The following is a 17377-nucleotide window of genomic DNA, read 5'->3' on the forward strand; positions in this document are numbered from 1 at the left end:
AGACTATTCAATCTGTTGCTCCATTTGCCTCTCGGCATATATGCTTAGACAATAGAAGGTTCTTTAAAAGTTTAAATACCTTCAAAAGTTCATGCACGTGAGTCTATGATCTTCTATAGATTTTTTTAAGATGGTTAGCCATAAGAGGCTACTCAAATCTTTGTTGCTCTCTCAATATACGGCAGAAAGTCCTTCAAAAGTTCAAAAACTTTCAAAAGTTCAAAAACTTTCAAAAGTTCATGCACGTGAGCCGGCGGTCGCCAGCTCGTCAGCTCTTAACCCATGGAGACCAGCGGCCGAACCAGAGCTCTCTACGAACAACTTTTCAAGCGCTATCGATCTCGATCTTGATTTATCCAACCGATCGACCAAGGCAAAGAGCGCGGCAGGAAAAAGATTGGACTTCGTGCAATAACTGCAGTCATACCATAATGGCGGTCGCCCATAAATCGAATCAAAAAAAAAAAAAAAAACCAATCCCAAAAAGAAAACCACCGTCGAAATCCAACTTTTTTTTTCATTTTAATAAAAATTCAGAACAGCAGCATAATAGTAATAGGTTTTTTTGGTCATTTTATTTCGGTTTATATTTTAACCCCTCTAACAACGATAGTAATACCGAGTTATAATCCTAGATCTCCATAGAATCTTGTGTCCTCCTCATCTCCACTTGTTTGTTGTTTTTTTTTTATCACGTTTGGTCTTAATTCTTGTTTCCAGTTTCCTCTATTGATGAAAGATAGAGATTTCCAATTGTTTAATATTCCAATCCCCTCCCTCTGTCTCCCCTTTTTTTTTACTCAACTTTTTTTTTTCTTTGTTTTGTTTGACTCGGCGTGTGGGGGAGAGAGGGCATTGGGTTCGTTCGGCGACAGCGAAAACGCGACGCAAAGGTGGGATTTTTATCGCGTTTGGGCTCGGATTTGGGTGTGGGCTTTCGAAGATGGATATAGATGGATGCAAATACTTGTCTCCCCCTTTTCGATGATTAGTGTGTTGTTGTTTTTGTAGTGTTTATTTATTTTATGCCTCATGTGTGATCTTTACGGGGAGGCCGGGTCGGTGATTGTGTGCTGCTAGGGTTTCCTTCGTTACTTTACTCTTCCTCCGATCTCCCCCCTTTTCTGGCCCGAGGGTTTGTTCTTCGGAGCAGTTCCTCGCCGGAAAAGCCGCGGATTCTTCGCTTTTCCCTCGATTAGTGGTATTCTCGGGTCGATTGGGGGAAGGTTTGATCGTTTTGGTGGTGGTTTGGGTGGATTGGTTTGATTTGGGGGGAAGAGAATTTGAGACTCTGGATTTGTTCCTCTTTGGTGGTTGTAGTTGTTGGTCGGTGTGGATTTTTGGGTATAGCGGAGGACGAAGTAAGTGGCTTCGCAGATTCTCCTCTTGGCATTGTCATGCGTGTATAATGTTTCATGTTCAGGGCTTCGCGAAGCAAAACTGCAGTCTCCTCGCAGTTTTGTGCGGGAAATTCGCCCATAGACAGAGCGGGGAGGCGAGGCAGCGGTCTCTGTATCCATTTCCCGAGCTTGTTTCATCCGGGAGATTAGAGGTTGGTGTAGTTTCATGTATTTGTTTCATTTATCTTTTTGTCCTTAGTTTATGAATAGGTTTTAGCTCTGGATATATCTTGCAGTACCTGTTAATCGATGTTTTTTTTTTCTTTTTGCCTCCACTTCGTTGTTCGATGCAGGTTCAGACACTTAACAATCCTACCTTTGAGAAATATTCTGAAGTTCAGAAATCAGTGCAACCAAATTTTCTATACTTCCAAGGGGAGCAGCTTGAAAATGAGGAAGAAATTGGCTCTCTTACTTGGGGAACATTCAATGCCTTGGACCCCCAGGCATTTAGCTCGCTTATTAGTCCTCCATTACCTACCATTGTAAGCATTCTGCAATTCCTAGCATTCATTACTTTGGTGTTCCCTTTGTTTCTATAGTCTAATGTGATGATGGTTTTTGGGGAATGGAATGCTATAGTGCTTTCAAATTAATGGTTAGTAGATTCAGTTGATGCTTTATGGTGATCTTCTTTAATGTCATAACTTGGTATTTGTATATGCATTTGCCTTGCCTGCATGCATGCATGGGTGCATGCTTCCAGATAATGATGCATCTGTGTGATCCTTTGAGTCGAGAGATATCTTGTTGTGGTAGTAATTTGGTAATTGTATGCTATATAATGAGGGTAAGTAGTGTTTTTCTCCTTTGCACGAAAAAAAGGTTTGTTTTGCTTGCTTTATATGAGAAATGTTATGGATATACCCTAAGAAGAAGATTATTCCTGCTGCAAAATGAAGTGCCAATTTATGCCTTCATCTTTTTTGTTGTACACCAGCTGGGTTGTATTTCCTTTAACAAATATGGCTTTTAGTGGGAGTTGTTAAAACAAATGCAATGCTGACCGCACTGTTCTGCTTTTCCTCTCCCTACAACATCATTGTGCATTCATGCTATTAATGGAAAGTTTATCTTATATGTTTCATGGTGACCCTGATTCACCTCCTCTATATAACATCCACGAACATGCATTCCTATTCATAAAGATATGGTATCAAAAATTCACGTTACAAGATTATAATTGCTAAAATGTCTTTAAACAACATTACTTGCAAAAGCACCAGTGCCCTGACTATTGTATGAAAATATATCAGTTAGAATATTGATATAAATATGAAGATTTTATGTTGATATACCTCCATGTAATGATTTCAAAACAAATTTAAGGCTTATTGATTGCACTCATGCGCTCAGTGTGCACCGTGGACCTAAACCATGCCCAACATTTGTTTTTGGAGCATAATGCCAGTAAGGTTGTTTCCTGCTGAACTCAAAAGAAATAGGCCAACATTGATTTCAATTTTTTTATCTTTACCCAATATGTTTCTAGTTATATTGATATTTATAGAAGTGTTTTTGGAACATGAAGCCACTAAGGTGGTTCCCTGCTGATTTCAAGTTATCAATCCAAAGAAGTAGGCCAATGTTGAATTCATAAAAAACAAGATACATAAATAGGAGAACCTTGCCCGAAAGGGTTGGCAGCTCTCAGGAGGATGTTCTCTTTGCAACTGTCTGGTAGAGACTGCTAACCATCTTTCTTAAGTTGCAGCTTCTCGAAATCTATTTAGACTGAACTCAGGTGCAAGTTGGCTATCAAAGGTAGGGCTTCTTCCTTATTTGATTAATGGATTAAATAGAGAAGAAAATTTATCCCTAGATCTCTTAAAAATAGACGAGATCAGGTGATTCTAGCAACTTGCTGTTGCTTGCTGATAGAGAGGAATGATTGTATTTTTCTTAGGAAAGCTTCGCCCCCATCCATCATCTTATGCAAATAATTTAATCCTTATTAAAAATGGGGTGCTTGCTATAATTCGAAAAATAGGATGAATTGTGGTATAGTTGTGATACTCCTTTCAGCTTAATTCCTTGCTATAAGCCTTCTCTCTTTACTCCTACATAAAGCATCTGATTCTTTCATTCTTTAATAAATTAGGTCAGCTTTGAGCCTCTTTATCAGAAAAAAGAGGAAAATTCAAATATTTCTTTCTAGCGATAGTGATTTTTATAGGCATATTTTCTGCTTAGTACAAAGCTTAAAAACTAGCACCAAAACCTATGCTAGTTGTCAACACGGTATGGTATTGGTATGGTACCGATACCAATGGTACATACCAAACTTGAATGGTATAGTGTTGGTATGATATAAGTCGTTTTGATCCCGGCTCCGAAAAATGGATTTAGGAAAGCTTCCACGTGACATCCTCAAGTTAGCCAAACCCTTAAGCGAGAGGGCCAAGGTTCTTTGTTGGCGTCTTGCGTAACAAAGGCAAGATGAAAGGCGGCGGGGACTCATTTGTACCGGTACTAATTGGTACATGCGGAGACTTAGAGTATCAAATAGACTGAAAAGTCATGGATGCTGACCTAGTATGATCAAATACGGTGCTGCCAATACTGACCGGTATCAACTTGTATGGTCGGTATGCACCAGTGTTACTAGTTTTGGTGTTCTAGCACCAGTACTCGTGTTGCTTTTCGCATTGGAATGATACAATTACGACAGTACCGTATTGACCGCCAGTTTATAAATCCTTCGCTTAGTACGTTTTGTATGATATTAATCAAAATGGATTACCCTATAGCTTCATATTTCTTAGTACGTTTTGTATGATATTAATCAAAATGGATTACCCTATAGCTTCATATTTCTAGATGTAAGTGGACAATCTCTATCTATTTGTTCTTAATATCAATACTCATTTAAACCCTTCCAATTGTTCCATGGGTTTTCTGAACCAGTATTAACTGTCCTTAAGCATGCCATTTAAGGTAGCTATCATGCTATTTATGTTCCTGTTGTTCATATACTGGGTTCTAGTAGCCCATATGAACTATATTTTGAAGGGCGTATTTGAGTTTTTAGGACCATGCTTTGATCTTTATTATCGTATTATTGATAGTCTAGTTTTGGCAGTCAGAATTAGGCATTAGTGATGCCTCATTGATGGAACATCTGATTGTAGGGATACTTTTGATAACGGCAGCTCAACATTTATGACATGAAATAATAATTGCATGTCCCCTGAAAATGCTATAATTTTCTTATTAAGAGAGGTTTTTCTAATTCTCTACTTGATCATATCTATAGTGGTTGTTAGTAGTAGCAACGGATTGTTGGATAGGAATTGCTTACCCATGTTAGTTGCATAAATCAGTCACATACTTTGAGCAATAATCTAGTTTCTCCCTAGGTTCAAAATGACATTACTACTCAAATTTAAGTGATCTTTTTTCGTAGTTTCGTGTTTTGGAATGGTTAATGTATAGAAATCATCGGGTGTCAAATGAAATCATTCTTTTTACCCTTTCAATTTATTCTATGCTGATTTTAGGTTTCTATACTGTGATTGATTATAGTATAGTGACATTCAGTTTTTGCAATATTTCATTAATTTGCACTATGTGACTCTATCTTTATTTTCATCTGTTTTTATCCACATGCATGCGTACATTTGTGTTTATATATGAGCAAATACATGTATAAATTTACTCAAGTATTAGTATTGGTACTTCTAGAACATATCATTTTCTGGCATCTGACCATCTAAAATCTTGATGCAGGTTTATTTGGAGGTCCCAAACAGTGAAAAACTTGCACAGGCACTTCACTTCAAGGTGAATGTTTACAAATATGTACTGAATATCACGCTTCCTACTACTTGGTGATTTTTTTTTCTTTATTAGATCTTTTTGATTTACAAGTAGGAGCTGGAAATGTGCAGATTTTATTTCTTGTGTTCTTTGAAATATCCAGCTTTTTTTGGTGATTTTTGTTTCTTTATTAGATCTTTTTGATTTACAAGTAGGAGCTGGAAATGTGTAGATTTTATTTCTTGTTGTCTTTGAAATATCCATATTTTTTGGTGGCACTTATGCTCATATATTTTGATCGCAATTTCTATTATTTATTGATTGCCCTTTCCCTTCTATTGTTTTGGCATTAAGACAGTTTATATGATCTTATTACCAATTCTTACCTTTTTCTCAATATATTTCTGCTCATTGAGCTTTCACTGTGTTATGAATATGACAATGATGCTATTTTTCAGAGAGCACCCCATTTCTCACTTTCAAAATAGGCCAAGTGGTGGTCCAAATTTTTTATTTTTTATTTTTTAAATTGTCAGGGGGTACCATATGTAATATATTGGAAGAATGCATTTTCATCTTATGCTGCTTCGCACTTTCGCCAAGCATTGCTATCAGTTGTACAGAGGTATGGTCATTTGTTAATCTGTTTCTCTTCCTCCATCCAAGGAACTTCATGCAGTCTAATGTCAGCTTTTTGTTGGGTTCAGTTCATATAGCCATACATGGGATGCTTTTCAACTTGCACATGCATCTTTCCGGCTATACTGTGTACGGAATAATCATGTTTTGCCAGATAATGGCCAGAAGGCTAGTGGTAAGCTTGCGCCCCGTCTACTAGGAGATGCTCCAAAGATCAATATAACTCCTGCAGAGAAGGATATGGGCGAAGAAGAAGAAGAAGGCTCATCTGAAGCTCTTCCTGCTATAAAAATTTATGATGAGGATGTGGACATGAGGTTTCTGGTTTGTGGACTGCCCTGCACCTTGGTGAGCTTGAGTTTATATAATTACCCTCTCCCCCCTCCTTGCTGCTTCCTTGCTGCTTAGCCTAATCTATTCCGTATCTATTTCATAAACATTTGTCATAACTTATCATAATACATATTTTATCGGCTATTTGTTTCCTTATTTTCCAGGATGCATGTCTGCTGGGTTCTTTAGAAGACGGTTTGAATGCCCTCCTGAATATTGAAGTAAGTATGCTGAAAAAATAATTATTCAAGTTACAGAATCTTTTTAATTTATTGTGTCATTATGGTTGAGTTTAAAACTTCTTGCCTAACATGTATAGACAAAAAACGTTGTCGATCCCTGTCTTTTTCATAATCTATCACTATGGTCTAGTTATAATTTCAGCTGGAAAATCACTATCTCATTTTTCAGTTGTCCTTTTAGGATGATTTGGCAAAGTCATTGTAGTTCATAGCATTGTAAACGTTTTAGGGGATTTTTAAAACAAAGGTGGATGAAACCTATGAGTTAGTGTTTCAAATCTTCAAAATGGAATGGTGGAGTCTTGAGAGATTCCTTGATGATTTTACTATATATCTGATTGAAAACAGGTATGGCAGGTAGTAAATCTGAAAATAGTTTGAATTCAGGATGGACATGGAGTCTTCGAGCACTTGGGAATTAGTAAAGAATAGATTTAAGTGTTTTTTAGTTTCAATGGGCATGCAGCAAATAAGAGATCTTTTATAAAGAATGATACATAGTATAACAATCGAGGAGGGGAGAGGGAGATTTTTTCCAGAAAATATATCTAGTGCATGTACACTAACATTCGTTGCTTCCACTCTTGGATTTAAGTATGTGCACACTGGTTTGTGCTAGCTGTACTGTATTGTACCCTTAAGGTGCTTGTATTGGTACACCCCTTGGTGCCTAACCATGCCAACTTATGGTAGGGCAGCCTAATACACAAGGCTGCCCCCATTGTGGGGTGTGGGAAAGGTTAGAGACACACAGCCTTACCGTGGAGAGGCTATTTTAATGTTTCGAACTTATGACCTCTGCACATTGGAGCAACCTTACCAAACCATGCCAGTATATGTATAACATCTTATTTTTGTTGTGTCTGCACTAAGAGGAATATTGTGTATTAGTATAGTAGCGTACAACACTCTACTGCACCTCTTCATACCTCAGGCATACCAATTTTGGTACTTCAACCCATGTTTCACCGATGCTACTCTAAATTCATTTGCTTTTCCTATACTATCTTACAAAGCAAATTAAGATATTAAACCCATTATAAATGCCATATTTTTTCAAAAAGAAAATTTCTTCCAAATCGTGGCATTCCCTACCAACTATAAAATAGATGCTTGCCCTATCCCCCAAGGTTATCCCAACACGGTGGATGTGCCAATTCCAATCCAAAGCACCCTTTGTACCTGATGTAACATATATTTACAATGTATACTATATCCTAATACTTTATTAGAAGTGACCACTGTTTCCAACTTTTCAATTGCTGTGATAACTCTAAGTAGATTTATATTTAGAGGTTTAAACCATGCTTTCTATAGAAAAGTACCCAAAAATTATTGAACTCTTAAGGAGTCCAAGGGGGGGACTCTTCTTGTGAATTTTATAGTTTTATGTGTAATATGAGTCCCACGCCCTCCAAGATTGAAATTCATAGCAATTTGCTTGTCATAATAAAACTTAAGCTTGTCTAGATTAAGAACGTAATATACCAAATTAATCTTGAACAATTTTATATAGAACACATATTAGGTCCTAATCCATAAAGTCTTTTTAAAATTTTCCTATATCTAAAATCTTTAATAGTAGCGTGTATTTGTATGTTCATTATAACTAGTGCATACATATATACATATTTATAATTTATTATATATCATTAAGAAATTATTTTCTGCAGACCCTGTCCTTCCATTTCTAGTACATGGACCCACAGGCCATTACATTCTTGTCTCGTTAGATAATGAAGCACTTGTTGTTGCCCTAATCCTACACCCTGTACACTCTTCTCCATGCTTTCAAGTTCTTATGGAAACCAAACATGCACGTTTAACATGGCAAGTCAGTACAGCAGGAGGTGGAAAATATAATGCGTTTACAACACCTCTTCCTTCACCATATGAAGCATGATTCATGGGATTTAGATTGAAATTTCAGGGAGACGATATGTTATCTTTGGTACTTCCCTGCATTATTTTATAACTGACTTTAAGTCTCCCATGACTGCCTTTCTTTATACTTTTTAGTCCTAGTTCTTTTGACCAAATTCCATTCGCTATCTTGAATCCAATAAGGGTCTGCATTCTTTCATTATATGTATCCGCATTATGATGAGAATGGTGCCATAAACAACGCTTTTCAGAGGCATCGTGACATAAACTATGTAGACCTTATGCCATCTTATTAGTTGCAAAGTGTATATAAAAGTTTCAGCTAGTAGAGATTGTTTATTTGGTCGGGCCCCTCTTCCTAGGAACTGCTTCAGGTTTGAGAAAAAGAGACTTAGAGTTGATATTAAGTCAACCCATATCACTGTCTTCCTGACCCTAGCTTCTGCTTTTTGCCCCCTTTATTCCTCCCTTAGCTACCAAGCCTTTCCTCTACAGCCTCTTCGCATGTGTGTTGAACATATAGCTTCAGGAGCATTTCAACTTGGGCAAAAAGGCATACAATTACTCAGGACTTGGAATGAACTGCCATGGTCTTTCTTCATATACATGTATACAAACATATATACATACTTGCATACATATATACTTGTAAATCTGTATTTATATATGTGTGTATGTATGAATGTATGTCTGTGTATATATATTCACCAAGACAAAGTAATTAACAATTTACAGCTGTCCTAAACTAAAGGAGATTAAATCAATGATGATCCAGTTCTTAAGACTACGTCCTGACATATATCTTGGTTTGCTTTATTCTGATTGCTATTTTTCTTTTCCCCTTTGTGCCTGGCATTTTGTATTGGCATTAGTAGCTTGCATTATAATTCCTCTTACTCATTTTTTTTGCTACTGTTTACAGATTCGGGGGAGTAAACTTCATAACCGAGTCAGGTATATTTTTAAGCTGTCTCTAGTGCTGTGGTGGAGGTTACAAGCATGGCCTTCACCAATGATGCATTGGGATTTGAGATAGTGTTGCATTTTTTTTTTGTAATCATTGTCTACCTGCTCTATCCACAAGTCATTTTCATTCTCATTCCTTCGACAAGCTGTTATGTTTTTGTTATTATGATAAATCTGACCCGCCGATGCCTCATGGTAAGATTGGTAAAGAAAGATGTCTATAGTGGCTCATATGCTTAATAGAAGGGCAGTCGTATTCTTATTCTCATGCAAAAATCAGTAGTGATTGGCCCCATTTTTGCACTTGGATATGCAATTGCTTCTGCGCTCTTTTGGGATTTAGGTCATTGCTTAATTTCTGAAACTACTTGTATTATTTGGGTTTGTGGCTTCTCTCTTTTCTAGAACTTTCTTACTAATGGAGATGAGGTTATATGAAGTGTTTGAGGATTGCTTGGCCTTAATGCAGGCCAGCCGCATCCCTGGCTACTCTATTAGATCCACCAGCATGGGCCCTGTGCTGATGATGCTTAGATGATATGAATGGTTAAGATTGAACTTGATAATTGGGCTTGGTATTACACTAAGCGTCTATTCATACTTCATTTCATAATTGTTAGATGTCCCTTGTAACTGTCATTCTCCAATTCATTATTTTAGGGAGAGAAGTATAAGGGGCATTTAGTGTAGATATACATCTGTGGATACTCTGCATATAATAAACGCATGCTAATTAGCAGTATCTCAAGGAAAACTCTTGCACTTATCTCCATCCAGAAACTGTCACAAATGTCTCTAACTTACATGCATAGCATCGATTCAAATGTCCATATAAGAACAGTATCACCTATTGAAGGAAATTTAAATTGAAATTACTTACAAAGATATCATGTATATGAAAATTTCCTAGCCTAAATCTTTTAAATTTCAAAATACTTTGACATTTAACAACTTAAAATAACAGGAAGACATTTTTTTTCAGTTGATTGGTTCCCTGGGTTTTCCAAGGTGTGTATAAACTCTTATGAACTGAAATGAACATGGGCTAAAAGTTTGAAGTTTAGCTATATCTTTATTTATTTATTTATTATCATGCTTTTTATTATGAACGGTAGAGGCATTATTGCTTTTTCCCCCTTTTCCAATGACATCATAAGACAGTGAGCTCATTGATGGGATTTGTTCTCTGCCAGTGCTGCGCCACCGCCCCTTCAAGCTGGGACTTTTTCTCGTGGGGTTGTGACGATGCGTTGTGATATCACAACTTGCAGTTCTGCTCATATCTCACTTTTGGTCTCTGGTAGTGCACAGACTTGTTTTGACGATCAGGTACAAGCTTTTAGTATTATTTGACTTTCTGTGAGATATTAAGCTTCATGTTGGTAAATCATTAAGTGCTCAATTGCAGCTTTTGGAATCCCACATCAAGAATGAACTCATTGAAAAGAGTCAGCTAGTTCATGCTCTGCCAAATTATGAGGAAAGCAATCCATCTCGACTTGAGCCTTTAAATTCTGTTTCCATAGCTTGTGGAGCACCAGCATTTGAAGTTTGCATGAAAGTCCCTACTTGGGCTGCCCAGGTTGCTATCTTGTTTTCCCGTTTTCACTCATCTCAATATTGACTGATTCTTTTGATTCTTACATCATATATTCTTATATCTTTTTCCAATGTTTTCCTGAATTGGTCAACTCGTCAATAGCATTTTTTTTTGAGTGACACACTTGAAATAAGTTCCTGCCTTGCTATTACTGTAATCCCAAGGTAGAGAGAACTCTGCTGGCTAAATTATATATTCAGTAGCTAGGGCTGTTGATGCTAACATAAATTGCTACCTAAGTATTAGCTCGGCTTCTGGTTCCTAAATCCTACAATGAATTTGACATATATTTTTTATATAATGGCCTGCTTGTTGCTTGTTCATATGAATCACAGGTTATGAAGCATCTTGCACCTGAAGTCTCTTATCGTAGCTTGGTCACACTTGGCATTGCAAGTATTCAGGGTACTCCTGTTGCTGCTTTCGAAAAAGAAGATTCAGATCGCCTTCTTTTCTTCTGTACAAGACGGGGCTCAGATTTGCCTATGGAAGATGATGCCAAATTTTGTTTGCCGAGATGGTCTTCCTCTGTAACTAAAGAAAGGTCCAAACCAAGATTAGAATCAAATCCTGTCACCCCTATCAATAATGTTGGTGAAAATGGGGTGGCTGGCGCAAATGCCGATAAAAATGGCAAGAGGGCAAAGATATCGTTTGAAAGGTCTCCTTTGACCATCTCGCCTATGAGGCAAAGATCAAAGGTCACTGCAATGAGGCCCATTCCTCACTCTCGGAAGCACAAAATGCTGCCTTTTTCAGGAATACCTGAAACTGATGGATATGAAGGGAACCAGGTGAAGCCTAACTTGTCAATAGTTCCATCAGTGAAGCATAGTTCAATGCCAGCTGCCCCATCGACACACAGAAAATCCTTGTCCAGTTCATTCCATGCTCAACAGATAATTTCACTGAACCCACTGCCAATGAAGAAGCATGGCTGTAACCGGTTGCCCATTCAAATTTGTCCTGAAGTAAGCAATTCTGAACCATCTATTTGTCAGTGAGAAGCTCAATCATATGCTTATTTAAGCTTATTGAATTGTCTTCTCTAGGAAGACTTCCTGAGGGATGTGATGCAGTTTTTAATCCAAAGGGGCCACAGCCGGCTTGTCCCCCAGGGAGGGATATCCGAATTTCCCGATGCCATACTAAACGCAAAGCGCCTGGACCTGTACAATTTGTACAGAGAGGTTAACCTTTATCTGGAAAATTTTTGTGCATATTTTTTACAGGCTTACTATGGCTATCATGTTTCTCCTTGATTACTTTTTGAAATTATGACTCAAAGTATCTCTTGCGCCAGGTGGTGTCAAGAGGAGGCTTTTATGTTGGAAATGGCATAAATTGGAAAGGCCAAGTTTTCTCAAAGATGCGCAACCATACAATGATCAATAGAATGACTGTATGTTTCTCTTTTTGTATATATACGTTTCATGTTGCTATTAGTTGCCGGTGCCTGCTGCACACCAAGCTGCATTTTTATAGCTTATGCAAAATTATAGCAGATCTACTATGACTTAAAAACACTTACTAGATTTTAGAGTTCATTGCATGTATATTTTTTTTTTTTGGGCATATCAATTATGGGAGGTCCAGGAATTGCAGGTTCTAGTCTCTGGTACCACATGCTGGCACAGCATGTGGGTTGTGAGGTGGGGCCCAGTGGGTGGAGGGCTGTTTTCCTTGGGTTTTTGTAGTGGTGGCCTATGAGACTGATGTCAACAAAGGATGAACAGCGTGCAACTTATGTTCATTATTTTGATAAATGATATCATAGTTATATAAGAAAAGTTGTTCAGATGTGGATAATTAGATTCTCTTTTATCACAGACACTTAAATAAGTGACCTATGGCTTGCTGTGCTGGTACACACCGAATTGGTATTAAATCGAGACTCGGTATGAGGCTCGGTACTCGGTACACCGAATTGACCTCTATGCTAGATATACCGACACTATACCAGTATGGCACCGGTATAGAGTCCGATATGGAGAAGGCGAACCTTATAACCTTTATCTGAATTAATTTTCTTATATTTCATATCGACGCTATTGTCATAATTGGAGTCATGCATACAAAAATGCTGGAGAACTAATTATTCTCCTTTTTCTTCATTTTTCCTGTATATTTTTTCAGGGTGTAGGAAATACCCTCAAAAGGCATTATGAAACCTATTTGCTGGAATATGAATTAGCACATGATGATGTGGATGGAGAGTGTTGCTTGCTGTGTCACAGGTATGTAGTAACTTTTTTCCTTGCTTTTTGTTTGATGCTTCCCCTTTGTTCTCAAAATCAACTCTGATATTGGAGTATATTGAGTCTTTCACCAGTAGCGCTCCTGGTGATTGGGTTAACTGCGGCTTATGCGGTGAATGGGCCCACTTCGGTTGCGATCGACGACAAGGCCTCGGTACTTTCAAGGTGCGTTAGCTTCCTGCAGATTGCTTTACAATCTGAAACATCTTTATCTGCTGTCCATTTTACTAGCATCCTTGAGAGCTCTTGCTTTTATATATTGGTAGTTTCAATATTGTTAAAATCTTTTGATTACTCTTCCGAGTTAAACAACGCATACAAAGTACCTTGCATGTCGTAGTATTTGTAACTATTTGTAGGATTTGATTGTCCTAAAATGTTCTTACACCTGTGTTCGATTTGATGTAATTACAGGACTATGCAAAGACAGACGGGTTGGAATACATATGCCCTCACTGTAGCCTATCGAATTATAAGAAAAAACCACAAAAAATGGTCAATGGTTTTTCGAATACATCCACTGTTTCACGGCATGTGTAATTTCTTCTTCTTTTTCTGTTTTTGATAATAGAGGGGCCCCAATTTGTTTAGGGGTTCACTTGTAATATTCTCATTGTTGTTTCATCAAGGTTTAGCGCAGTCCAAAATCTAAATATAGTGCATAGCTACACATAAGAGAAAGAAAATAATTACTTCGTTCTTTGCCTAATCGGTTCGATCTCATCTCTGGTTTTCGTTCGTGATGCAGTTGCAGGATAGCTTCTATGTTCTCAGACTCCAACAAAATAAAAAAATAAAAAAGGTCACAAGTTGATGGCTCGTTTAAATTTAATACTGTATCTCATGCATTTGGAATTAGAGAATGGTGGGGAGAAGGAAAGCAAAGAGAGAGAAAAAGCCATCGAACTTCTGAATTTGAGTTTCATTGGAATGGTGGGATTGGTCATGAATAACCTGCAACAGATGTGAATGGTTCTATATAGTAGTAATCTATTTTTCTTGCATATGATAGTAAAATAACGGCTGGTAGGTGGTTTTGGAGGCCTTTTATTATGTTGTATGTAGCCATGGCTGGCCGTGAAGTGTTCTCTCCAGTTTGATGGCTCTTGTGCAATGGAAATAACAGTTTTAGAGGGAAAATTGTAAATAACAGCTATTATTTATCATTTTGACAATCCATCTAAATAAATTAGTATTTTTAATGTTAAGTTGATTGATTTTTTTTAAATTTTTTGATTTGGTTGCATAACAATCAGAATTTTATTTAAAAAAGCTAACTAGAAGATATTATTTGGATTTCATAGTCTTAGTCTTGTATAAAAATTTAAGATGTTTTTGGCAAATAACCAAGGTGTGACTAAATATATATGTTTGCTTGTGTTCTTACAAGTTGATATCAATGTAGCCCATGGATATTCCTTAATAAATATGGATGGACCAAGAGACGGAAAGAAGACAAAAACAATGATTCTTGAATGGGGAAGAATCGTTGTGATGAAGGAGAAGAAAGGACCGATCAATCTTAATTCATTGAGTTGGAGAAATCCATAGGAGGCCCTCTTGTAATGCATTGCATAAAAGAATATTGCTTGATCAAAAGAAATTCCTATTGATCCAACGATCAAAGTAAATAGCACCAATACAAGCAGAAAAAATAGCGCATTGATTGGATGAACATAAAAGTTGCAGTTTGTATCTTGAAATAACATAGGTAGAGTTGGAATGGAATCTGATTCCTAGTAGCAGTTGTTTTTTTGAAAGTAATGGCAATTGATTCTGAATGACTCTGAAGAACGAAACTATCTTTCCGTCGTACTTGACTGACAAATTTTTTCTTTAAATTACTTATTGAATTGAATTTCGCATCGATAACCATTCTAGGAGAAGTTCGAATATGTTCTATTTGGATATCAATTGATCTTGGTTTGACATGATTTCCGGGTTACTAATTTTCTGCTTATAAAAATGTTGTAATTGAAAAAGATTACAGTCGGAATAGGATTCATTATGGCTAGAGCGCCCAAATCCACTATATATTTGACACAGGTTGTTGTAATGCTTATGGTGAATGTATCGATCATAGTTGATGCATGAATAAATGTATTAGTGAATGTTTTATTCATGAATTATTTATTATAATCATATCCCATAAATAATTCTTACAGATCCTGGTGTACGAGGTGCCCGAGAGTGAGCTGAGATGCCAATTTCTCGGGTTTGGAAATCCCAGTTTCCCTCTCAATGACGCAAGCAAGCGCGTTTTCCTCGTCACTTTTTATTTTTATCGTATGGATATAACGTAACCTGTTTTAGTGGACAAATAACGTCTACTATTTCGGTCATAGTTGCTGGTTAAGCTTCAGGCTATTCTACATATTATTTACTCACTCTATTAGCTTAATGTTTTAGATCCAATTATCAGTTAAAAGTGTTTATTTTGCTAGAATTCATGGGTCTAGACCCTTTTCTAAGTCAGTAGGCAAAGTTTAATGTCTTTTTTGATTCATTTTCTGACAGGTTTATTCAACTCTGGCACAAATTTGGATGTGACTTAAACAGGTTTTTTGCAATTTGACTCAATTATAAGTGCAGCTTATCATGAGCCTCAAGGGCAGGTTGTAAATGTTGCATGATTCGATCTAGAGACTGTGCAACCTTGCTGCAATTTTTGGTGCAGTTTATCACGATCTTGACATGATTCAAGTGCGAGTTAACATTGGTTTTAGGATTCACATGGCCAGTATTCAACTTAAATGTCTTTATTGCTGGATCATTAGAGAGATGTTGGCGATGTTGTCTATTATTACATGCATCCGAAATAAGCGAAAAAGAAAATCTCTCTAAGCCTGCATGTGGACTTCAATTCTTCAACAATGATTTCTACTTCTCAGCACTCTCCAATGAAGAAGAGCTCCTCCTAATATAGTATGGATGAGAAGTATGCCAAATAACCTCCGCACCAAGAAATGGAGAGGTGAATCTTCTAGTGTCTAGAATCTTTTGTAAGATCCGCATGGAGGCATCGAGTCAACAGAGATGTTCCAAAACAGCAACTGCTTCCATGCCCTTTCGTCGTGACGGCCACCTCGGAAACCAAATATTAGTCTACTGGGCATCCGCCCGGAGTAACTACAGGAGATCTGGTGGGAAGCTGTGAGTCCACAGTTGCCGATCAGATATCTTTGGACCCAAGTTCACAAGCTAGTCAGCAAGAGCATGACTCTCACAAAAATGTGAGAAACTTGCTCATCAGGGAAAATTCTCAGGAGGTACTCAATCTCAGTAATGCATGGATGAGTCGAGAACTTTTTTTAGGGTATATTTAGTTTGGGAGAGTTTGAGTGGTTAAATCAAAATGAGAATGAATGACTTCTATTCCAATTATTTGGCTGGTAGAAGTTCCATTCCGATTTCAATTCTAGGAGAGGAATGGGAATACCACAATCCCGACTCTCTCCTAGTATTCAAATTTCATTCCAACCTGACTTTAGTTGTGAACCAAATGCACCTTGAGATATGATATATGATAGTGCTAATAAAGTTCTACCAATTACAACATGTCACCTCTGGAGTGACTTTCTGATACTTTAGCGCATAGCTGCACGCAAGGGAGAAGGATGAACTAGAAATAAAAGTATAATGATGATTTACGATATTAACATAATTGATAGAAGCATTCTGCAGATTTTAAGAGAAATTCTAATGAAAAGATTGATTTTGTAGTGGATTATGTTTACGAACATGTTGTGTGCTTATTCCTGCTGTTTTTTTTCCAGGTGTGGATCTAAGATTTGCCATGGATGCGTATTGAAGTGGGATGTTTCCCATGCTAGTTGCAGCACCTAACTTTAAGAGCAAGAAGTCTGGTTGATGGATTAGTGATCGAGAGAGAGAGAGAGAAATCTAGCCTCAATTTACCTTGTCGTTAGTCTGGATCTGAATTTTGTTACTGCAGGCACCCTAGGACTTTTGAACCCTCTCTCTATCTTCTTTTTCCTTTTTTTTTTTATTTCTAATGCCAGTTGAATGCCTTCTTCAATTGAACAGGATCAAGCTGTCCAAGTACATGTCGCAACTTATGCTTTATATATACAGGTTCTATCCATTCTTTCATTAGTTTGAATATTAGCATCTTCTTATCAGAGTACTCAACTACCCTTGTCACAGAGGACTGTTCAATACTCAGTTCTAGTCATAACTCCTGCACCAAAAGCTTGGCAGTCTACCTACTAATATCAGACCCTCTAATCATAGCTGCTGCAGTTCAGCGACATTAGCGATGGATGCGATTCTCGA

General features: G+C 37.3%; 1 protein-coding gene and 1 long non-coding RNA gene across 3 annotated transcripts; both read left to right on the forward strand.

Moving 5' to 3' along the window:
- Positions 1-303: 303 nt before the first annotated feature.
- Positions 304-14289, forward strand: LOC103712581 (AT-rich interactive domain-containing protein 4-like). 2 transcript variants are annotated; one of them, XM_088721315.1, is made up of 16 exons: positions 355-1552; positions 1694-1885; positions 5130-5183; positions 5696-5784; positions 5867-6146; positions 6296-6352; positions 9180-9211; positions 10417-10552; positions 10632-10805; positions 11159-11794; positions 11876-12013; positions 12127-12225; positions 12960-13060; positions 13156-13246; positions 13496-13611; positions 13830-14289. In XM_088721315.1, the coding sequence occupies exons 1-16, from the start codon at positions 1409-1411 to the stop codon at positions 13876-13878; spliced, it is 2388 nt and encodes a 795-aa protein (XP_088577441.1). In that variant the 5' UTR covers positions 355-1408; the 3' UTR covers positions 13879-14289. The 2 variants fall into 2 exon arrangements, with proteins under 2 accessions (XP_008797363.3, XP_088577441.1); XM_008799141.5 differs by lacking the exon at positions 13830-14289 and having other exon boundaries at positions 304-1552; positions 13496-13790.
- A 1309-nt stretch (positions 14290-15598) lies between these two features.
- LOC148703307 (uncharacterized) lies at positions 15599-17182 on the forward strand. Its single transcript, XR_015986842.1, has 2 exons — positions 15599-16350; positions 16858-17182. It is a non-coding gene; the product is annotated as an uncharacterized LOC148703307 (long non-coding RNA).
- Positions 17183-17377: the final 195 nt, after the last annotated feature.

This window comes from Phoenix dactylifera, chromosome 5, assembly GCF_051530095.1.
Source record: "Phoenix dactylifera cultivar Ajwa chromosome 5, Ajwa_hap1_PhDact_Kaust_v1.1, whole genome shotgun sequence".
Taxonomy (NCBI): domain Eukaryota; kingdom Viridiplantae; phylum Streptophyta; class Magnoliopsida; order Arecales; family Arecaceae; genus Phoenix; species Phoenix dactylifera.